Genomic DNA, 25,020 nt, shown 5'->3' on the forward strand with positions numbered 1-25,020 from the left:
CTCCTGGTGTATCTTGTGCCCCACATCCTGACTACTGTTCGGAGGCCTGTACATAACTCCCATTATGTTTTTTTTACCTTTGCCTTAATAGGCCTCTTAATTGTTGGAGGGCACACAGCTGCCTTTCGCATGTGCTCACCGACTGAAATATCGCGAGTGTGAGATAACATTCGGACGCTTGCCCGATCTCATAGTGAACTATTTCACTCTCATGCAGGATGGGCGCGACCTGCCTGATGAGAGAAATATTCTGCCCTATTCTGTGTGTGTACTTAACTTTCACTAATACAACTAATATTCAACACCATTCGCAACTCCTCAGATACTGAAGCATTCCGTGCCCATATGCAGCAAGTCCTGGACAACATCCAGGCTTGGGCTGATAATTGGCAAGTAACACTGAAGTCACAAAACTTCCAGGCAATGACATAGAAAAATAGAAACTAGGAGCAGGATTGGCCATTTGGCCCTTCGAGCTGCTCTGCCATTCAATATGATCATGGCTGATTCTCTATCTCAACACTATATTCCTGCTTTCTCACCATACCCCTTGATGCCCCTAGTATCCAAAAAATTATCAATTTCTTTCTTGTATATGCTCAGTGACCCGGCCTCCAAAGCCTCCTGTGGTAGAGAATTCCATAGTTTGACCACCCTCTGAGTGAAAAATCTTTTCCTCATCTCAGTCCTAAATGGCCTGCCCCGTATCCTGAGACTGTGGCCCCTGGTTCCAGGCTCCCCAACCAGGGGAAACATCCTTCCTGCATCCTATCTAGCCCTGCTAGAATTTTATACGATTCAATCAGAGCCCCTCTCATTCTTCTAAACTCTCGTGAATACAGGCCCGGTCAAACCAATCTCTCCTTATGCAACAGTCCTGCCATTCCCGTTATCAGCCTGGTGACCATCCCCAACAAGAGAGAATCTAACTCTTTGATATTCAATGGCATTACCATCGTTGAATCCCCTACTATCAACTGGCCAGAAAATGAGCTGGTCTAGCCCTATAAATACTGTGGCTACAAGGGCAGCTTAGAGGCTAGGAACCCTGCGATGAGTAACTCGCCTCCTGACTCCCAAAGCCTGTCCATCATCTACAAGGCACAAGTCAGCAATTTAATGGAAACCTCTCTACTTGCCTGGGTGAGTGCAGCTCCCACAACATTCAAGAAGCTCGACACCATCCAGGACAAATCAGCCCACTTGATTGGCACCACATCCACAAACATTCACTCTCTCCACCAACCATGCACAGTAGCAGCACGTACCATCTACAGGATGCACTGCAGGAACTCACCAAGGCTCCTTTGACAGCACCTTCCAAACCCATGGCCACTACCATCTAGAAGGACAAGGGCAGCAGATAGATGTGAACACCACCACCTGGAAGTTCTCCTCCAAGTTACTCACCATCCTGACTTGGAAATATATCACCGTTCCTTCACTGTCACTGGGTCAAAATCCTGGAACTCCCTAACAGCACTGTGGGTGTCCCTACACCACATGGACTGCAGTGGTTCAAGAAGGCAGCTCACCACCACCTTCTCAAGGGCAACTAGGGATGGGAAATAAACGCTGGCCCAGCCAACGAAGCTCACATCCCATGAAAGAGTAAAAAAAAGCTAGTGGACAGGTACAAGAATATGATTAAAAAGGCTAATAAAATGTCAGTCTTTATGTCAAGGTGCTGAGTACATACACTGGAGCTGCTAATCTCAGCTGGAATAAGACACGGTTAGTTGACAGACTTAACTCTGCCTCAAGACACAACTTGACAAATATCCTTACATTGTTCAACATCAAAGCTGTGAATGAACATAAATTTTCTCCAAGCCAACACTGGCAAGGCTGAAACCATTTTGTTTGATTTTTACTCAAACTTACAAACCCTCATCCCTAATTTCATCCGTCCTGTTTGCTGAGGTTGAGCCTGAACACAATCATCCTTCATGTTATTTTGACCCTAAAGTGAGTTTCAAACCCTGTATCCGAATCATGAGGAAGATCATCTCCACAGGTCCACCTCCTCTGTCCTACCTGACCTCCCTTGCTGCTGAATCTCACATCTTGGTAACCTTAAGGTTTTTACACGCTAGTCGATTGTTCCAATTTCACCCTTGATAAAATACATGTATCTAAAACTCTGTCTCCTTCATGCTGTCTCATTGTAGTATCCATTGTACTTGTACTGTGTTTGCAAATCTGCATGAGTTTGAACCAAAACCATCAAATTCAGGACCTTTGTCATCATTTCAAAGGTCATGCCCTACCCGATTTTTCATACATTATTCCAGTGACTACACTTTATTTCATTGGCTGTAAAGTGCTTTAGGATGTCAGGAAAGGCTCTATAGAAATGCAAGTCTTTTTTGTTCTTTTTGTCTCGGCCAATAGGTCAACTCAGGCTCCATCTCTCTGACTCTGGCCCTTTACTCTCCACTCCAGGTTTGTTACAGGGCACTCAGCTATCTCAGTCCCACAGTAATAACAATAGTACTTTATTCAACAAACACTTTGCAGACCAAAGGATGAATTGCAGTATAGCTTTCATCAAAAAAATGCATATAATGACAAGGAATCAAGTTAAAATCATGGAAATGTGACAATACTATAGTAACAAAAATAGGCCAACAAATTCAGCCAGTAACAAGGACATGGTGGTCAGGATACTAAAAGAAACAATATTAAAATTACAAACCAATACATCATTCCCAAGTTACAGGCATTGAACTAAATATTGATTTCACCATTTAATATTTCATTGAGGATCCAAACCATGGAAGGGATAATGCTACATCACTCCCTTTCCATCCTACGTCTCATGGGGTTAAATTTAGTTGAATTTCTGAGTTCCTTGGTTGCTGAAATACACTTTGTAAATCATTTTGCTTTGCTGCCTCTCTTTCTCTTCAAAAACCTGCTGAAATCTTACCCTATGACCATCTTTTTGATCAGCTCACGTAAACCCCAGTCCCATTATTAGATTGATCTTGTTTCACCCTCAGGATGTTATAGGTGCTATCTTAATGTATGTTTTTACTTCTTTTTAAGGTGTGAGAGTGGCTGCAACATTTTCCCATCCCTAATTACTCTGGATGGTGCTGAGCAACATACAACTGAGTGTCTGCTCGGCCATTTCAGGGGGCAGTTAAGAATCAACCTGCTGTGGGTCTGGGGCTGGAGCCAGTGTAGGCCAGACAGGGTAAGGATAGCAGATTTCCTTCACTGAAGGGTATCAGTGAACCAGACGGCTTTTAAAAATTCATTCATGGGATGTGGGCATCGCTGGCTGGGTCAGCATTTATTGCCCATCCCTAATTACCCTTGAAAGGAGGTGGTGAGCCACCTTTTGGACTGGCGCCAGTCTATTTGGTGTAGGTGCACCCACCGTGCTGTTAGAGATGTCAATTAGAGATGAACAATAAACACTGGCCTTGCCAGGAACACTCACATCCTGGGAACAAATAAAAAAAACAAGCAAAAACGTTGGGTTAGAGTGTCATAGAGTTAGAGGCCTCCACCTGGAGAATATGGAGAACTCACATTATTCTAATAACAAACACCTTTGGGAAAAAATGGATTCATTAACAAAGACTGGTACAGTGTTCCTTTCCTGTGTATTCTATTTAATTGTATCTAATGTATTCCAAAGTCTCTCCACAACTCCAGTTCCTGTAATCACTAAACTCCTCTGTAAATTGTTCTTGGGGCTCAACATTTCCAAGCTGAGTGAGAACATTGATTAATGTCATATTTAGGATTTTGGTGGAAAGGTTTGAATTCCAGGTATCTGCTCAGTCAGAAAAGTAGCCACAGCTCCATCCAGTGGTCAAACAAATGACAGCTTCCGGTGGAGAGGAGGGTGAGGAAAGCAGACAGTATCTTCCGAGAATGCCAGTCGGCCATTGGCAGACCGAGGGATAATAATCCAGGTGCCTGGACATCAAACTGTTCATATTCAGGTAAATGCAGCAAGGTTTTCTGACAGTGTGATGTCAAAAGTGCCCCCAAAGTGAGACAGATCAATTTCTGGAGATTGTGTTGTAATAGGTTGTGGGGGTAGTTTCTAACCCCAGAATGGGTGAGAGAGGGATCCCAGGGGCTTTAATACGTTAAAAAACCTGAAACCAAGTTCTAACCCACTGGGAACAGTTCCTGGGTTAACTGGGATGATTTCAGGGTCAAGTGGATAACCTGTGCTCGATCTGGATCAGCCATTTAAATATGCTAATGAGGCATAATGCCTCAAGTCGGGATTGACGTTAACAGTTAGCTGGTTTGGGCCTTGTTCCCTAGAATCTGTGAAAACCTGAGCTGGAAGCAGGTGGGAATGAGCATCTCAAGCAGGTTTTAGCCTTTACAGCACAGCTTGGGGTCCAGGAGAGTGGGGGCATTTTCTCCAGCTGCCCCACATCACCCCCCCCCACCCCCGCAAACATGGTGACAGAAAAACCCACCCTACAGCCAACACTGATTCCACCCAAGCCCTGAGTCACAATCAGCAACTCAACCCAAACCCCAATTTCCCCCAATCCTGCGATCACCCACTCAATTCCCACCCCCCTGCCTGAAATCAAGATCTTCACCCCTGACCTGTGATGACACATCCTGATCTCCCCTCTGACCTACAATGTGCAACTCTGGCCGACAATCGCCAGTCTTGATCTCCCCTCCGACCCCATTCTCTCCCCAACCCTCGAGCACTTGACCCTGATCTCCCTCTGACCCTTGATCACCTGACCCCGATCTGCCCCTGACCCTCGATCACCTGACCCCAATCTCCCCCAACCCTCGATCACCTGACCTCGATCTCCCCCAACCCTCGATCACCTGACCTCGATCTCCCCCTGACCCTCGATCACCTGACCCCGATCTCCCTCTGACCCTCGATCACCTGACCTCGATCTCCCCCAACCCTCGATCACCTGACCCCAATCTCCCCCCAACCCTCGATCACCTGACCCCAATCTCCCCCCAACCCTCGATCACCTGACCCCAATCTCCCCCAACCCTCGATCACCTGACCCCAATCTCCCCCAACCCTCGATCACCTGACCCCAATCTCCCCCCAACCCTCGATCACCTGACCCCGATCTCCCCCAACCCTCGATCACCTGACCCCGATCTCCCCCTGACTCTCGATCACCTGACCCCAATCTCCCCCCGACCCTCGATCACCTGACCCCGATCTCCCCCTGACTCTCGATCACCTGACCTCGATCTCCCCCTGACTGTCGATCACCTGACCCCGATCTCCCTCTGACCCTCGATCACCTGACCTCGATCACCCCAACCCTCGATCACCTGACCCCGATCTCCCCCAACCCTCGATCACCTGACCCCAATCTCCCCCCAACCCTCGATCACCTGACCCCAATCTCCCCCCAACCCTCGATCACCTGACCCCAATCTCCCCCCAACCCTCGATCACCTGACCCCAATCTCCCCCAACCCTCGATCACCTGACCCCAATCTCCCCCAACCCTCGATCACCTGACCCCGATCTCCCCCAACCCTCGATCACCTGACCCCGATCTCCCCCCAACCCTCGATCACCTGACCCCGATCTCCCCCCAACCCTCGATCACCTGACCCCAATCTCCCCCCAACCCTCGATCACCTGACCCCAATCTCCCCCAACCCTCGATCACCTCCCCCCAATCTCCCCTGACTCTCGATCACCTGACCCCAATCTCCCCCTGACTCTCGATCACCTGACCTCGATCTCCCCCTGACTCTCGATCACCTGACCTCGATCTCCCCCTGACTCTCGATCACCTGACCTCGATCTCCCCTGACTCTCGATCACCTGACCCCGATCTCCCCCAACCCTCGATCACCTGACCCCGATCTCCCCCTGACTCTCGATCACCTGACCTCGATCTCCCCGACTCTCGATCACCTGACCTCGATCTCCCCCAACCCTCGATCACCTGACCTCGATCTCCCCCAACCCTCGATCACCTGACCCCGATCTCCCCCCAACCCTCGATCACCTGACCCCGATCTCCCCCAACCCTCGATCACCTGATCCCGATCTCCCCCTGACTCTCGATCACCTGACCCCAATCTCCCCCAACCCTCGATCACCTGACCCCAATCTCCCTCTGACCCTCGATCACCTGACCTCAATCTCCCCCGACTCTCGATCACCTGACCTCGATCTCCCCCAACCCTCGATCACCTGACCTCGATCTCCCCCAACCCTCGATCACCTGACCCCGATCTCCCCCAACCCTCGATCACCTGACCCCGATCTCCCCCTGACTCTCGATCACCTGACCCCAATCTCCCCCCGACCCTCGATCACCTGACCCCGATCTCCTCCTGACTCTCGATCACCTGACCTCGATCTCCCCCTGACTGTCGATCACCTGACCCCGATCTCCCTCTGACCCTCGATCACCTGACCTCGATCACCCCAACCCTCGATCACCTGACCCCAATCTCCCCCAACCCTCGATCACCTGACCCCGATCTCCCCCCAACCCTCGATCACCTGACCCCGATCTCCCCCAACCCTCGATCACCTGATCCCGATCTCCCCCTGACTCTCGATCACCTGACCCCAATCTCCCCCAACCCTCGATCACCTGACCCCAATCTCCCTCTGACCCTCGATCACCTGACCTCGATCTCCCCCGACTCTCGATCACCTGACCTCGATCTCCCCCAACCCTCGATCACCTGACCTCGATCTCCCCCAACCCTCCATCACCTGACCCCAATCTCCCCCTGACTCTCGATCACCTGACCCCAGTCTCCCCCTGACTCTCGATCACCTGACCTCGATCTCCCCCAACCCTCGATCACCTGACCCTGTCCTCCCTCCTCCTTAATCAGTGACCTACATCCCAGCTCTCCCACAGGTCAGTGGATGCTGTGAGACAGTCACAGCTTTAAAACTGAGATCAGTGGATTTTTCTGTGAGTATCAAGTGATCTGGAGCAAAGATAGGAAAATGAAGTTTAGATGAAGATCAGCCAACATAGTGTTGAATGGTGCAGCTGGATGGCTCCAATGACCTCCTGTAGTTGTGTTTCTATACAATACATAAAAACATACAGATTAGGAACATGAGGAGGCCATTTGGCCCCTCAAGCCTGCACCGCCATTCAGTAACACCTGATCTGATTGTGTTTTGATTTCCACATTCCCATCTATTCCCCATAACCTTTGATTCCCTTGCCTAATAAGAATCTATCAACCCCACCTTAAAAGTATTCAATGACCCCACCTCCACCATCTTCTGAGGCAGAGAGTTCCAGAGTCACACAACCCTCTGAGAGAAAAGATTTCTCCTCATCTCTGTCCTAAAAGGGTGACCCCTAATTTTAAAACAGTGTCCCCTAGTTCTGGACTCACCCACAAGAGGAAACACCCTTTCCACATCCACCTTGTGAAGGCCATTTAGGATCTTGTATGTTTCAATCAAAACACCCCTCACTCTTCTAAACTCCAGTTAGAACAGGAGAGAATCTAACCATCGCCCCTCAACATTCAATGGTATTACCATCACTGAATCCTCCACTATCAGAATCACAGAATCACAGAATGACAGTACAGAATGGGACCTTCGGCCCATCGAGTCTGCACTGACACGTGAGAAACACCTGACCTACCTAACTAATCCCATTTACCAGCACTTGGCCCATAGCCTTGAATGTTATGATGTGCCAACTGCTCATCCAGGTACTTTTTAAAGGATGTGAGGCAACCCGCCTCCACCACCCTCCCAGGCAGTGCATTCCAGATCATCACCACCCTCTGGGTAAAAAAGTTTTTCCTCACATCCCTCTTAAACCTCCTGCCCCTCACCTTGAACTTATGTCCCCTTGTGACTGACCCTTCAACTAAGGGGAACAGCTGCTCCCTATCCACCCTGTCCATGCCCCTCATAATCTTGTACACCTCGATCAGGTCGCCCCTCAGTCTTCTCTGCTCCAATGAAAAAAACCCAAGTCTATCCAACTTCTCTTCATAACTTAAATGTTTCATCCCAGGCAACATCCTGGTGAATCTCCTCTGCAGCTCCTCCAGTGCAATCACATCCTTCCTATAATGTGGCGACCAGAACTGCACACAGTACTCCAGCTGTGGCCTCACCAAGGTTCTATTCAACTTCAACATGACCTCCCTACTTTTGTAATCTATGCCTCGATTGATAAAGACAAGTGTCCCATATGCCTTTTTCACCAGCCCACTAACATGCCCCTCTGCGTTCAGAGATCTATGGACACACACACCAAGGTCCCTTTGTTCCTCAGAACTTCCAAGTGTCATGCCGTTCATTGAATACTTCCTTGTCAAATTACTCCTGTATCACCTCACACTTTTCAGGGTTAAATTCCATCTGCCACTTATCTGCCCATTTGACCACCCCGTCTATATCTTCCTGTAGCCCAAGACACTCAACCTCACTGTTAACCACCCGGCCAATCTTTGTGTCATCTGCAAACTTACTAATCCTACCCCCCACGTAGTCATCTATGTTGTTTATATTAATGACGAATAATAGGGGACCCAGCACAGATCCCTGTGGTACACCACTGGACACTGGCTTCCAGTCACTAAAGCATCCTTCTGTCATCACCCTCTGCCTCCTACAACTAAACCAATTTTGAATCCACCTTATCAAATTACCCTGTATCCCATGTGCCTTTGCATTCTTTATAAGTCTCCCATGTGGGACCTTGTCAAAGGATTTGCTGAAATCCATATAAACTACATCAACTGCACTCCCCTCATCTACACACCTGGTCACCCCCTCAAAACATTCAATCACATTTGTTAGGTGTGACCTCCCTCTGACAAAGCCATGCTGACTATCCCTGATCAAACCTTGCCTCTCCAAGTGGAGATAGATACTCTCCTTCAGAATTTTCTCCAATAGTTTCCCTACCACTGACGTGAGACTCACTGGCCTGTAGTTCCCCGGTTTATCTCTACAACCCTTCTTAAATAGCGGAACCACATTAGCTGTTCTCCAGTCCTCTGGCACCTCCTCCATGGCCAGAGAGGAATTAAAAATTTGGTTCAGAGCCCCTGCGATCTCCTCCCTTGCCTCCCTCAGCAGTTTGGGACACAAATCATCCGGACCTGGAGATTTGTCTACTTTTAAGCCGGCCAACACCTCCAATGCCTTGTCATTCCCTATATCAATTTGCTTAAGAACCTCACAGTCTCTCTCTCCGAGTTCCATACCTTCAACCTCATTCTCTTGGGTGAAGACGGAGGTGAAGTATTCATTCAACACTCTAGCGATGTCCTCTGGCTCCACCCATAGATTGCCCCCTTGGTCCCTAATGGGCCCTACTCTTTCCCTGGTTATCCTCTTCCCATTGATATACTTATAGAATATCTTGGGATTTTCCCTACTTTTACCAGCCAGAGCTTTCTCATATCCCCTCTTTGCTCTCCTAATTGCTTTCTTAAGCTCCACCCTACACTGTCTGTACTCCACTAATGCCTCTGCTGATTTGCTTCTCTTGTACCTGCTAAAAGACTCTCTTTTCCTTCTCATCGTAACCTGAATATCTCTGGTCATCCATGGTTCTCTGGGCTTGTTACTCCTTCCTATCACCCTAGAGGGAACATGTTGAGCCTGTACCCTCCCCATTTCCTTTTTAAACACCCCCCACTGCTCCTCTGTAGATTTCCCCACAAGTAACTGTTCCCAGTCTACCTTGGCCAGATCCTGCCTTATTTTACTAAAATCCACTCTCCCCCAATCGAAAACATTTTTTTTGCAACTTGTCAATTTCTTTGTCCATAACAAACTTAAACTGTACCATGTTGTGGTCGCTATCACTAAAATGCTCCCCCACCACCACCTCAGTCACCTGTCCGGCTTCATTCCCCAGAATTAGATCCAGCACTGCGCTGTCTCTTGTTGGACCCTCTACATATTGACCTAAAAACTTCTCCTGTACACATTTAAAGAAATCCCTCCATCCAAGCCCTTAACACTATGTCTATCCCAATTAATGTTGGGAAAGTTGAAATCACCTAATATAATTACCCTATTGTTATTGTTTTTACACACCTCCATAAATTGTGCACATATTTGCTCCTCAATTTCCCGCTGACTATCTGGGGGTCTATAATAAACACCTAATAATGTGGTTGCCCCTTTTTTATTCCTAAGCTCTACCCACAAAGCTTCATTTGATGCCCCTTCCAAGATACCATCTCTCCTTCCTGCAGTAATGGGCTCCTTAACTAATAATGCAATGCCTCCTCCTCTTTTACCCCTCCACTGTCTCGCCTGAAGATTCTATATCCGTGAATGTTGAGCTGCCAATCCTGCCCTTCCCTCAACCATGTCTCAGTGATGGCTACTATATCACAATTCCACATGTCAATCCTCACCCTTAGCTCACCTGTTTTACCTGTAATACTCCTGGCATTAAAGGAGAGGCCATCTAGCTTTGCCTTACTCCCTTGAAGCTTAATGCAGCTGTACGCCCTCTGACTTGATTGTTTTACTGTATTATGATGTGTCCCTATTCTGCTAAAATTCTGTGTCCCCTCCCCCTGCAGAATTAGTTTAAGCTCCTCCCAACAGCACTAGCAAACCTGCCCGCAAGGATGTTAGTCCCACTCTGGTTCAGATGTAGACCGTCCCACTTGTATAGGTCCCACCTTCCCCAGAAACGGTCCCAGTGATCCAGGAATCGAAAACCCTCCTTCCTGCACCAACTCTTAGGCCACATATTCATCTGCGCTATTCTCCTACTTCTGAGCTCGCTAGCACGTGGCACTGGGAGTAATCCAGAGATTCCAACCCGAGAGGTCTTGCTCTTTAGTCTACTGTCTAACTCCCTGAATTCTTGATGCAAGACCTCATCCCTCTTTCTACCTATGTCACTGGTACCAACATGTACCATGACCTCTGCCGTATCACCCTCCCCCTTCAGGATGCCCTGCAGCCGTTCAGTGACATCCCGGACCCTGGCACCAGGGAGGCAACACACCATCCTGGAGTCACATTGATGGCCACAGTAGCACCTATCTGTTCCTCTGACTATAGAATCCCCTATTACTATTGCTCTTCCTCCCTTCCTCCCCTCCTGTACAGACAGGCTGCTTGTGGTGCCAGAAGCTTGGCTCTGTCCGCACTCCCTGGAGGAACCATGGCCTCATCAGCCTCCAAAACGGATTTGCGAGCGGGACCCCAGGGGACTCCTGAACTACCTGCCTGTTTCTCTTGGACTGACTGGTGGTCACCCATTCCCTTCCTTCCTCAAGTCCCTTCACCTGCGGTGTGACCACCTCTCTGAACGTGCTATCCACGATGCTCTCAAACCCGCGGATGCTCCACAGTGTCCCCAGCCGCTGTTCCAGCTCTGAAACCAGAGCTTCCAGGAGCTGCAGCTGGACACACTTCCTGCACACAGGCTGGTCCCGGGCACTGGAAATGACCCCGGCTTCCTACATGGAGCATGAGGAGCACACCATGGCTTTGAACTCTCTTGCCATAGAATATGCAAACTGTAAACCATAAAAAGACCTTAAACTATAAGCGATTAAATTAGTAAACGCCTTACCCACTACTTACCAGTGATTCCTTTCCGTTGTATCCTCTCCTGCTGCAACATGCTCTGAAGGTTTAATAAGTTGGATAGCAAGGAAAAAATGCAAGGAGCACCTCGTCCCCTATGCAACGAATTCCCGCTTTGCACCAAATTCCGAATACCCACTCTGGCTGTGCCCCAGTCTGGGTGTGCTCGCTCTCCACTGTAGGCTGCTTCCAGATAGTCCCTTTTTTAAATAGAGCTGACTTTTCTCATCGCTAATTAAGCTTCAAATAGTAATTAATCCCTATTCAGGCCCTAATCAGACTTCAGGTAATTGACAATTAACTGTCGCACAGTCAGCTGAATCAACTACCTTACCAAGGTTACCACTGACCAGAAACTGAACTGGACTAGCCTCATAAACACTGTGGCTACAAGAGCAGGTCCGAGGCTAGGAATCCTGTGGCGACTAACTCACCCCCTGACTCCCCAAAGCCTGTTCAAGTCAGGAGTGTGATGGAATACCCCCCACTTGCCTGGATGAGTGCAGCTCCCACAACACTCAAGAAGCTTGACACCATCCAGGGCAAAGCAGCCCCGCTTGATGACACCACATCCACAAACATTCGCTCCCTCCACCACCGACACACAGTAGAAACATGAACATAGAAATTAGGAGCAGGAGTAGGCCATTCAGCCCTTCGAGCCTGCTCTGCCATTCAGCATGATCATGGCTGATCCTCTATCTCAATGCTATAATCTCACTTTCTCTCCATACCCCTTGATACCCCTAGTATCCAAAAAATGATCAATTTCTTTCTTGAATATTCTCAGTGACCTGGCCTCCACAGCCTCTGTGGTAAAGAATCCAACAGTTTGACCACCCTCTGAGTGAAGAAATGTTTCCTCTTCTCTGTCCTAAATGGCCTGCCCTGTATCCTGAGACTGGGGCCCCTGGTTCCAGACTCCCCCACCAGGGATCCATCCTCCCTGAGTCTGTCTGGCCCTGTTAGAATTTTATATGTTTCAATCAGATCCCCTCTTGTTCTTATAATCTTTAGTGAATACAGGCCCAGTCTCTCATCATATGACAGTCCTGCCATCCCCGGTATCAGCCTAGTGAACATTCACTGCACTCCCTCTATGGCAAGTTTACCTTTTCTTAGGAAGGGAGACCAAAACTGCATGTCCAGGTGTGGTCTCACCAAAGCCCTGGATAACTGCAGTAAGGCATCCCTACTTCTGAACTCAAATCCTCTTGCAGTGAAGGCCAACATACCATTTGACTTCCTAATTGCTTGCTGCACCTACCTGTTTACTTTCACTGACTGGTGTACAAGAACAGCCAGATCCCTTTGTACATCGACACTTCCCAATATATCATCATTTAAATAATACTCTGCCTTTCTGTTTTTCATACCGAAGTGTATAACTTCACATTTATCCACATTATACTGCATCTGCCATGTGTTTGCCCATACACAGCTTGTCTAAATCGCCCTGAAGCCTCCTTGCATCCTTCTCATAACTCATAACCCCGCCCAGTTTTGTGTCATCAGCAAACCTGGAAATATTGCATTTGGTTTCCTCATCCAAGTCATTTATTTATATTGTGAACAGCCGGGGCCCAAGCACAGATCACTAGTCACTGCCTGCCATCTGGAAAAAGACCCATTTATTCCCATTCTCTGTTTCTGGTCTGTCAACCGATTCTCAATCCATGCCAGTATATTACTCCCAATCCCATGTGCTTTAATTTTGCCCACTAGACTCTTATGTGGGACTGTCATGAAGCTATTAGTGTATATAATATTATTGGAAAATATTTTTCTTTTAAAATAGAGCGTTAGTCTGTGGGGGTGTCTTAATTGGATTAAAGCCAGCTAGTCTGGGTGCTTTGATGGGTACTAGTTTTGAGATGTAAGAGAGATAATGCTCATTTGCATTTTTTGAATAGAGCATTCAAGAAGTGGGGTAAAAACTGATGCCTATCTAGCAGCTACCAAGCGATATGTTTATATTACTAATAAGCTTGGTACTATGAAAGGGGCTTTATTGTTAGAGAGGTTGAGTTCAGAGGTTGTTGATACAATGAGAATTAATATTCAATGGGGCAGTTTTCGGGTGCGCAGAGCAGAGGAATGTGAGATCAAGAAGCAGCTGTAAGTCTCCAACTGGTCCCACAGGAACCAAACTGAAAAGAACCTCATTGTGAACTCGTAAGGTCAAAATGTTTTCCCTTGTGTTTGGTTAAGTCTATGGGTCGCTGTTGCCATAATGGAGATTCTTCTGGGGATTTGTTAAGAGTTATGATGTAGTAATTTGTAGCCATGTGTATATATATTTTAACCTGTGTAAATTAATAAAATGTTTCATTTAGTTTAATGTAAATCCTCAAGAGCTGGTAGTCTGATTCCTGAATTTAGAGTCGCATCTGAAACATAACACTTAAAATTAGAGGTTCTGACATTTGTTTAAAGTTTCCCTCTGGAATTTTTAAATAATTCAGCTTTACCAAAAGGCTGTCTCATAACACTCAGTCATATTGTGGTGGCTGCTACCTAAGTGTGCCTTCATTCTGAGATCATTAATTAATCCTGCCACATTGCACAATTCTAAGTCTAATATAACCTGCTCTCTGGCTGGTTCTAGAATGTGCTGCTCTAAGAAAATATCGTGAACTATTGCTATAATCTATGCATCAGTCCATTGGGAAGACAGCTTTCCAAATCAGTTTGTGGCAGAGGATTGGAATGTCCTGGCTGCCTCCTACTGGCTGCTTCCTGCACTAACCTCGTGGGTCCACTTGGGTTAAATAGTACAGGGTGCAACTGTTGGTTCCATTCGATTTGATGAAGTAGCCAGTTTGGAGTGAGACAGCTCGCACTATGTCCTTCTTCGGAGGATATTTCTGTAAATAAAGAAGCCGAAGGAACATCAGTATAAAAATCTAGAATTGAAACAGGACATTTCTTCCCAGCAGCGAGCTGTCTCCAGCCATGAACACAATCGCTTCACATTGTGTGCCTTGTCATCCACCAGTTCATTGAAGATCTGTTTCTCAGAATGACTCCAAAGTCTTGATGTCAGCATCTTGTTTAATGCAAATATCAATGGCAGTTCACCCAGGGGAGAATAGAGCACTTAGGGTTAGGAAGCTTTAAACACAGACACTACTAGCACCCAGAAATATTATCAAATTAAATGTACTCATTCCGGGTGCCTGGATCATGGACGGTCCTGGAATTGTTAGAGTCAAATCTATTATAAATACACTAAGTGTTGAGAGAAATTGTCATAAAATTCAACCCTGGGCAGAATTTTACTGACCTCCACCAGCACACTTGCAGATGGGCCCACCCCAGATCATTTCTCTTATTCATTCATGGATGTGTGGCTGGACCAGCATTTATTGCCCATCCCTAGTTGCCCTTGAGAAGGTGAAGGTGAGCTGCCTTCTTGAACCGCTGCAGTCCATATGGTGTAGGTACACCCACAGTGCTGTAAGGGAGGGAGTTCCAGGATTTTGACCCAGTGACAGTGAATGAACGGCGATATATTTCTGTAGTAACTGTAAGTTAAATCTTTTCTTACTGTTATGGGGATCATGTGACTATATAGATGAATCAGGCCTAAGCGCAGGGAATCTTAGGGGTGGAGCTTCTTAGCCTTGGTCTTGGAACAAGCTGTAGCCTTACCTGGAGTCTGTAAATAAAATTTATTGTTTGTTACAAGAAACTGGTCCTGCGCTCCAAATTTATTACAATTGGCGACAAGGATAAAAAGCGTCAATGGAGCACTTCACCTCGTGAATTCCAATATTTTAAGGGCAGAAGGAAAGAAAATTATACTCACCAGCAATGCCTCCCTTTGGCAGAATTGACCCACACAGCTCGTCCATTGAGGACTGGAATCAATACATTGAGCGGTCAGGTTTCTACTTTGTAGCTAACAAAATAACAGTGGAGGAGAAACAGAAAGAAATTCTCCTAAATGTCTGTGGGAGCAAAACCTAGAACCCAATCTGTAGCTTGATGGCTCTGAATGCACTAAATTCCAGATCCTTTACTGAGCTAGCCGACCTCGTGAAAGGACATTTTCAACCTAAACCCTCAGGGATCATGCAAAAATTCAAGTTTAATTCTCGCGTAAGGACCCCCAGTGAGTGGATCACAGTGTAAACTGCTAAGTTAAAACAGTTAACAGAGCACTGTGACATCGGTGATACTTTAAATGACATGTAGTGAGATCGTTTGGTTTTGCAGTATTTGCTTGCAGAAGCTGAGATAGAGCTGAAGCGCACCAGGGAGATAGCGCTAGCAATGGAGAGCACTGAGGGATTCTCAGGGTGTGCAACATGGCGCCATTTTGCAGCTGGGGTCGGAATCTGCCACTGGGCGAGGTGTGAAGATCAGGGGGGCTACAGTGAAATGGGACATGGTCTCTACCACTAGAGAGACAAAAAGAAACACTGGAAGCAGCTCAGCAGTGACCCAGAAGTTAAAGTGTTTCCGTTGTGAGGGAAATCATGCACCCGAAGTCTGCAGATTTAAAGAGGCAGAATGTCATTACCTCCACAAAAAAAGGCACATTGTTAAACAGTACAGAGCTAGATGCAGACAGCCATTCAGACAGCAGGTCAAGTTAAATAAAGTGCACAATATAGATGAGTCAGAAATTACTGAGACTGACATTTATTCCCTACACAATCTGAAGGCCAGGAAAACTGAACCAAGCACTGTTACACTTCAAGTAAATGGAAAGCCTCTGCTCACAGGAGCATTGACCACAGTGACAGGAGAAAACATCTTTCAATATCTCAGAGAAGGTACCTAGCCATTGAGTTTGGAGAAAACATCTGCTCAGTTAAAAACATACACAGGAGAAGCAAGACAGGTAAAAGGCATCACCTCTGTGCCTGTATCATACGGGTAACAGGCAGCTCAGTTGCCAATAATTGTTGTAACTGGAGAAGGGCCGAGCCTTCTGGGTTGCAATTGGTTGAAAGAAATCAGACTAAATTGGTCCAAAGGTTTTCAGGTCAGGGCAAGTAGAAATTCTGGGTTGAAAAGGGAAGATGATGGTGTCTTTCAGAATGAGATTGAAGGATCGAAGGATCTTCACAGGAAGCACGGATCCCTCAGGTCAGAGTTGGTTCCACGGGAAAATCATGAAAAGAAGCAAAACAAATGCAGAGCCACATCTGAACCAACTGAAGAAACAGTTGGAAACAAATCCCAACGGTATTCGGTGTTCCAAGGGGAAGCCAAAAGGTACAAAAAGGAGACGGGAGAATTGAAGAACCAGTTGACTGAGACAAAAGAGGCATTAGAAGGAAGTCACGGAACTTTCCAAAATGTGAATGGCAAGTTCAACCCCTGAACTGAACCAAGTTAAGATTTCACCAGAGAGGAATTTGGCCGACAGTGAAATGAAGATGAAGAATGAGAAAAACCCTGCGGCAAACACAAAACAGGAAAACAGAAATCAAATCTGAAAAGCCGGTAGGATGTGTCTCCAGAACCCTTTCTGAGCTGAGAAAGATTACTCACAAATTGAAAAAGGCTGTTCTATCATATTTGGAACAAAAATGTTCTGTCAATATTTGTATTGAAGTCAACAATTCACCATAGTACCATAGGTTTGTTTAGTGAAGTTCAGGCAATCCCACCGATAGCCTTTGCTAGAATTCAAAGGAGGGCTTTAATTTTGTCAACATATGACAAATGACATTTACTTTTATGCACCGTCTGGGTGTGATATAACAAATGCAGATGCCCTCAGTCGTCTCCCTTTGCCAGATACTATTACATTTGCTCCAGTACCTCCAGAGGTAATGCTTACATTGAATTTCCTGGACTCTGCACCAGTCTGCGGGGTATAGATGAAGAATTGGACAAATCAGGATCTAATTTTAACAAGAATCCATGAATAGATATTACAAGGATCATCAAATGCACAAGTCCCTGAAGAATAAAAAGCCTTCTTTGTACATAGATCTGAATTGAGTTGTCAAGATGGTATCTTGTTATGGGGGGTAAGAGCTCTTATTCCTGTGCAGGGAACAGAACTATTATTGGAAAAACTTCATAGTGCACATCCTGGTATTTCGAAAATTAAGATGCTCACACAAAGTTATGTCTGGTGGCCAGGTATAGACAGTGATATAGAAAACATGGTGAAACACTGTCTCCAGTGCCAGCAACATCAGAAGTTGCCTGTTTCAGCTCCACTGCATCTGTGGGAGTGGCCTGGTCGACCCTGGGTTAGACTACATATAGACTATGTAGGTCCATTTCTAGGTGCTAAGTTTCTTGTGATTATCGATGCACATTCCAAGTGGATGGATGTGTTCGAAGTGAGATCACCTTCTTCATCTAAAACCATTGAAAAACTGCACCGGAGTTTCAGTGTTCATGTTTTACCTGAAGTTATTGTGTCAGGTAATGGTACGGCTTTCACTGGCACTGAATCCTAAAGATTCATGAACCTAAATGGGATTAAACACCTGAAAACAGCTCCTTATCACCCGTCATTCAATGGGTTAGCAGAAAAAGCCGTACCAATCTTTAAACCAGGCATGAAGAAACTCTTAGAGGGAACATTAGAAACACAAATTTCAGGATTCCTGTTCAGCTATCGCACAACTGCTCATGTGACCACTGGTTTAACACCTTCAGAATTGTCACTGAAACGCAGACTTCATACAAGATTGAGTCGAGTATTCCCTCATTTAGGGGAAGGTTTAGAGAAATGAGGCTAGTCAGAAAGCGAATCATGACATTCCCAGTAAAGGTCGAGTTTACTGTGGGAGAGGCAGTTTTTGTATGAAATTTTGCAACTGGATCGAGAAGGGTCCCTGGTACATTTGTCTCTGAAACAGGACCTTACACTTATCAGATAGAAGTGGGAAACAGGATTGTTGGGAAACATAGAGATAAAAACAAAAAAACTGCGGATGCTGGAAATCCAAAACAAAAACAGAATTACCTGGAAAAACTCAGCAGGTCTGGCAGCAGCGGCGGAGAAGAAAAGAGTTAAACTCTTTTCTTCTCCGCCGATGCTGCCAGACCTGCTGAGTTTTTCCAGGTAATTCTGTTTTTGTTTTGTTGGGAAACATGTTGATTATCACAGAAGTCGAGAAACCCTCCAACAACCAGTTACCCCACCTGAAATCAAAGTCAAAACTTCGACCCCTGAGGTGCCAGATCGACAAAGAATTGACACACGGGATATCTCTGTTGGAGTAAATAATTCTGAATTGCCAGTGTCTAGGGATGTCCCTGAAGCTGCAGTTCCTGTGCATGTTGATCCAATGGAGGAATCTCCAGTTGTAGAGTTTCATTGATTTACCTGAATCTGAAAACCTCCTCAAAGACTAAATTTGTAATGGCATGAACTTGGGTATAGTTGTATATAATATGGGTTAAGATGTTTTTGCAAATAAAAGGGTAAAACAAACTTAAAGGGGGTTGAATGTAGTAATTGTAAGTTCAACCATTCCTTACTGATATGGGGATCATATGACTGTATAGATGAATCAGCCCTAAGTGTGGGGGAGTTTAGGGGCAGAGTTTCTTAGCCTTGGTCTTGGAACAAGCATGTAGCCACATTTGGAGTCTGTAAATAAAGTTCACTGTTTCTTACAAGAAACCCGTCCTGCACTCCAAATTTATTACAATTTCCAATTCAAGACGGTGAGTGATTGGAGGGGGACTTGCAGGTGGTGGTGTTCCCATGTGTCTGCTGCCCCTGTCAGTCTAGGTGGTAGAGGTCATGGGTTTGGAATGTGCTGTTGAAGGAGCCTTGATGAATTACTGGTCCCTCACGGGCTCTCTTTCTCGACCGCGTGCCCCTCTCCCAAGGTCTGAATACCCCCTGATCTACCCCGGTTGTTCCCTAACCCCTACTGGCCTTTTCAAGCTGATGGCCCCCTTGCACATCCCCATTGCAGGCCACCCCCCCCACCCACCCCACCTAGCCAGCTCCAATGTCTACAGCGAGATGCTCACACCAACCAGTCCAGAGGCTTCCGGCACATACAGACGTCTGGTTTGTGTATAGTCGTAGCCACAGTCACCAATCCTGCTGGTGTTACTGGGACTACAGAGCTGCTGGCCAAACAGATCAGCTGGCAAATTTCTGAGGCCAGACTCCCTCCTCCAGCCAATTGGTAAGTGGCTGTGGGGCTGCCTATATCAGCAGGGATACATTCCTATCTGAAAAATCCTGCGCTAGGTTACTATCCTTATACTAAAGGTTTCAGTGTTAAATAGCAGAGTTAAACTCTCATCCATACTTGTAGTCTCAGTCTCATTGTATGACCCTCCCCCAATGTTCCTCCTTTCAAAAAAAGCTACAGCCTGATTTTAACTGTGTTTGAGCCACGAGATTGAACAGCCAGGTGGATCCAACTCTGACGCTTCCTGTTGATGTCAAAACACATTCACGCTCACCCCCATTTTTGCAGCTGAGTTTTCAGCCACCCCAAACCTGCCCTCATGTTGGGTTTCGTTAATATTTTGGGCTCCAATGGCGTTTGTCATGGTAATGGGTCTATCAGCCTACAGATCTCATTGGCTGGCATGACGCTGTGCTGCGATTGGCTGTTAATGAGGCTGTAGCTTGCGGGTAGGTTGGGAGTGGCTGAAACCCATCTGCTAACATGGTGGTGGGTGTGAGTGTTTTTTGTTGTCAGTGAGAACCGTCAGAGTTGACCCAGCCCACCTGCCCATTCCTGTGGGTCAGACAGGGTCAAATCTGGTCTTACCTGGTAGGGTCGTGGCCCAGAAAAGTGTCATTGATTCATTTTGGAAGATATTCCTTGTGGGTTGAACTGCTCCTGAAGGCAACAAGGAAATCTAGGGCTTCGCCCACCCCTCCCCAGCTCCTGACCCACAACCTCAGCAGTCACCTGAGGGTGAGGGGCCATTCCCTTAGATCACAAATGGCAGCTTCTGCCACACAAAATCCCTCTCCCACCCACTGACCTCATCTTCATTCCCATCGGGTTAGGGCAGAAGTTGACCCATTAAAGTAGGAGTTGAAATGGCCCAAGTCTCACAACTAAACCATAAAGTTTATTCCTGATATTTATGCTTCCTCAAGGTTACAGGCAACTCAATCAGCCTTTGTGTCTCCCTGAACCTAGCAGACGCCGAGGGGTTCATGTATCTTTGTTCCCAACATCAAGCTAGGGTCACAATCTGAAGGAGCAGAGAATGCATCCGTCCATCGGTCCATTTTCACACCACTTCTCCTGGTGAGCGTCACAGAGGCAGGAAGCTGAGCAGGGCCGACCAGACCTCCCTGTCCTCAGGCACAGATCCCAGCTCCTCCTGGGGGATTCCCAGGCGTTCCCAGGCCAGCTGAGAGATGTAATCCCTCCAGCCTGTCCTGGGTCAGCCTCGAGGTCTACGCCCAGTGGGCCGTGCCCGGTACAGCTCCAGCGGGATCCTACTGGGGGCATTGTTGTCAGTTACCCGAACCACCTCAACTGGCCCCTCTCAATTTTGGGGGGCAGCGACTCTACTCCAAGGCTCTCCCAGATTGTCGAACTCCTCACCCTATCCCAGGGAATACGCCCAGCAACCCTGCGGAGAAACCTCATTTCCACCGCTTGTCCCTGCAACCTTATCTTTTCGGTCATTACCCACAGTTCATGACCATAGGTGAGGATGGGGACTTGGATTGACTGGTAACCTGAGAGCTCCCACTTCACCACCACAGCTTGGTAGAGCGCCCGGAGAACTGTAGCCGCCACACCGATCGGCGGGTCAATCTCACGCTCGCCCTGCCTTCATTCGTGAACAAGATCCTGAGATACTTGAACTCTTCCACTGAGGAAAGCTGTTCCCCCCTCACCTGGAGAGAGCAACCCACTCTTTTCCGGGAGAGAACCATGACCTCTGATTTGGAAGTGCTGATGTGCATCCCAGACGTGTCACACTCAGCAGCAAAATGTTCGAGAACGTGCTGGAGATTGCAGTCGGATGATGCAAGAAGCACAAACATCATGTGCAAACAGCAGATCCAAACTGGATACTCCCTCGTACCTCGACTTGATATCCTGTCCATGAAAATCATAAACATGAGTGGAGACAAGACCCACCCTCCACGGAATCCAACACCCACCTTCAACTAATTCGCCGTAACACCGAGAATGCGGACACAACTCTCGCTCTGCGAATCGAGGCAGCTGATAGCGCGCAGAAAGGGCACCGGCACCTCATATCCCCATAGCACCTCCCACAAAATATCCCGAGGACAGCGGTCATATGCCTTCTCCGGGTCTACAAAACACCGGATTAGCAAATTCCCACAAACCCTCAAATATCCGGGAGAGGCAGAGAGCAGGCCCAGGGTTCCACGGTCAGGCCGGAATCTGCATTGTTCCTCCTGAATCTGAGGTTTGACTGATGGACAAAGTCTCCTCTCCTGCACTCTGGCATAGGCTTTTCCGGGGAGGTTGAGGAGTGTGATCCCTCAATAGTTGGAACACACCCTCTGGTGCCCTTTCTTAAAGATGGTGACCAGTTTGTCAATCCAGTGGTACTGCTCCTGCCTTCCACGCAACATTGAAGAGGCACGTTACTCCAACACCCCAACATTGTCCAGCACCTTCAACATCTCCAGAGGAATCTTGTCCACCCCTGCTGCCTTACTGCTACGGATGCCCTTTCCACCGCAGTGACCTCAATAACAGCAATAGATCCGATCTCACTGGGAGGTTCTGGTGCTGCCTCCTATAAGGAGGGTGTGCTCACCGGGTTGGGGAGTTTCTCAAAGTGTTCCTTCCACCTCTCAGTGATCTCCCCAGTTGTGGTCAGTGTCTCCCCACACTTGCTGAGAACAGTTTGGGTGACATCCCGCTGACCCCTGCCAAGGTGACGAATGGTTTGCCAGAACAGCTTTGATGTCGTCCAAGAGTCAGTCTCCATGGCCTCTCCAAACTCCTCCCAAGCTCGAGCTTTCACTTCACCAGCCGCCAGCCCTCCTGGCCTGCGGCACCTCACAGGTCAATCAGGAGACCCATCCACCAGCATTGTCCAGAAGGCTCCTTCTTCGAGTTGACAGCCTCATAGACTCTTGGACGTTTACAGCACAGAAGGAGGCCATTCCGCACAGAGATTTAATGGCACTAATCCCATTTTCCAGCGCTTGGCCCATAGCCCTGGAGGCTATGGCAACACAAGTGAATATCTAAATATTTCTTAAGTGTTACGAGAGTTTCTGACTCCCTTTCAGGCAGTGAGTTCCAGACTCCCATCAACCTCTGGTTGAAGACATTTCTCCTCAACTCCCCTCTTAGCCTTCTACCTCTCACCTTAAACCTATGCCCCCTGGTTATTGACTCCTTTACTAATGGAAAAAGTGCCTTCCTATCCAACCTATCTATGCCCCTCGTAATCTTATACACCTCTATCAGGTCCCCTCTCAACCTTCAACAACAACTTTAGCCACTATCACCATCATCAACACCCCTTTGACCTTTTGTTTATGACATCTTTCGCAAAGTCTCCTTTGCCTCCACCAATCACTGGCCTTCTATCCAGCTTCACCTGCTCCACCCACCTCAAACAATAGAAATTTCACCACATTTTTACTTCTCTTAGTTCTGAAGAAGAGTTATATGGACTCGAAAAGTTAACTCTGTCTTTCTCTCCACAGATGCTGTCAGACCTGCTGAGTTTTTCCAGCATTTTTTGCTTTTGTTTCAGATTCCCAGCATCCACAGTACTTTGCCTTTATGCCCCTCTTAACCTTTGCTGCTCCAAGGAAACCAACCCCAGCCTATCCAATCTTTCCTCACAGCTCTGACCCTCCAGCCCAGGCAACATCCTGGTAAATCTCCTCTGCACCCCCTCCAGTGCAATCACATCCTTCCTATAATGTGGAGACCAGAACTGCACATAGTACTCCAGTTGTGGCTTAACCAGTGTTTTATACAGTTCCAGCATAACCTCCCTGCTCTTGTATTCTAAGCCTCGGCTAATAAAGGCAAGTGTCCCATATGCCTTCTTAACCACCTTTATCTACCTGCCCTGCTACCTTCAGGGATCTGTGGATATGCACACCAAGGTCCCTCTGATCTTCAGTACTTTGCAGGGTCCTACCATTCATAGCGTAATCCCTTGCATTGTTAGCCCTCCCCAAGTGTATTACCTCACACTTTTACGGGTTAAATTCCATTTGCCACTGCTCTGCTCACCTGACCAGTCCATTGATATCCTCCTGCAGTTTACAGCTATCCTCCTCACTATTTACCACTCTGCCAATTTTCGTGCTTTCTGCAAACTTTTTGATCGTACCCCCTACATTTAAGTCCAAAATCATTTATGTACACCACAAACAGCAAGGGCCCCAGCACCGAGCCCTGTGGAACCCCACTGGAAACAGACTTCCAGTCACAGAAACATCCCTCTACCACCACCCTCTGCTTCCTGCCTCTCAGCTAATTTTGGGTCCAACTTGCCACTTTGCCATGGATCCCATGGGCTTTTACTTCTTTGACCAGTCTGCCATGAGGGACCTTATCAAAAGCCTTGCTAAAGTCCATGTAGACCACATCAAATGCATTACCCTCATCAACACTCCTGGTTACCTCCTCAAAAAATTCAATCAAATTTGTCAAACACGACCTTTCCTTAACAAATCCATGCTGACTATCCCTGATTAATCCGTGTCTCTCCAAGTGCAGATATATTTGGTCCCTCAGAATTTTTTTCAGTAACTTCCCCACTACTGAGGTCAGACTGACTGGCCTGTAATTTCCTGGTCTATCCCTTCCTCCCTTTTTTAATAATGGGACAACATTAGCAGTCCTCCAGTCCTCTAGCTCCTCACCTGTGGCCAGAGAGAATTTAAAAATTACTGCCAGGGCCCCTGATATCTCTTCCCTTGCCTCCCTCAACAGCCTGGGATACATTTCATCCTGGCCTGTGGATTTATCAACTTTTAAGGCTGCTAAACCTGCTAGTACCTCCTCTCTCTCTATGTTAATTTCCTCTAATATTTCACAGCCCTCCACCCTGATGTCTATGCCTGCGTTGTCCTTTTCCATTGTGAAGATGATGCAAAGTATTCACTGTACCCACGTCTTCTGGGTCCACACACACACTACCTCTATGGTCCCTAATTGGCCCTGCTCTTTCCCTAGTTATTCTCTCACTCTTTATATTTTTAAAAAACCCCTTTGGGTTTTCCTTTATTCTACCCACCAATACTTTTTCATGCACTCTCTTAGCTTTCCTAATTTCCTTTTCAAGTTCCCCCCTGCGCTTTTTATACTCCTCCAGGGACTCTGTTGTATTGAGCCCTCAGTATCTGCCATAAGCTTCTCTTTTTTATTTAATCCTAACCTTTATGTCTCTTGACATCCAGGGTTCTCCGGACTTGGTCCCCCCTTTGTCTTTATGGGAACATATTTGCCCTGTACTCTTGCTATTTCCCCCTTGAATGCCTCCCACTGCTCAGACAGTTTTATCTGCTAGTAGCTGCT

At 47.1% G+C, this 25,020-nt stretch overlaps 1 protein-coding gene across 1 annotated transcript in view; it reads right to left on the reverse strand.

Annotated features, from left to right (window-relative positions):
• stard15 (StAR-related lipid transfer (START) domain containing 15) overlaps positions 1 to 25,020 on the reverse strand; it is a 311,243-nt gene that overhangs the window by 10,454 nt on the left and 275,769 nt on the right. Inside the window, exon 4 of the mRNA XM_041193464.1 lies at positions 14,313 to 14,430. Within this exon, the coding sequence (XP_041049398.1) occupies positions 14,313 to 14,430 (118 nt within the window). The remainder of the gene's footprint in view (positions 1 to 14,312; positions 14,431 to 25,020) is intronic.

This window comes from Carcharodon carcharias, chromosome 8, assembly GCF_017639515.1.
Source record: "Carcharodon carcharias isolate sCarCar2 chromosome 8, sCarCar2.pri, whole genome shotgun sequence".
Taxonomy (NCBI): Eukaryota; Metazoa; Chordata; class Chondrichthyes; order Lamniformes; family Lamnidae; genus Carcharodon; species Carcharodon carcharias.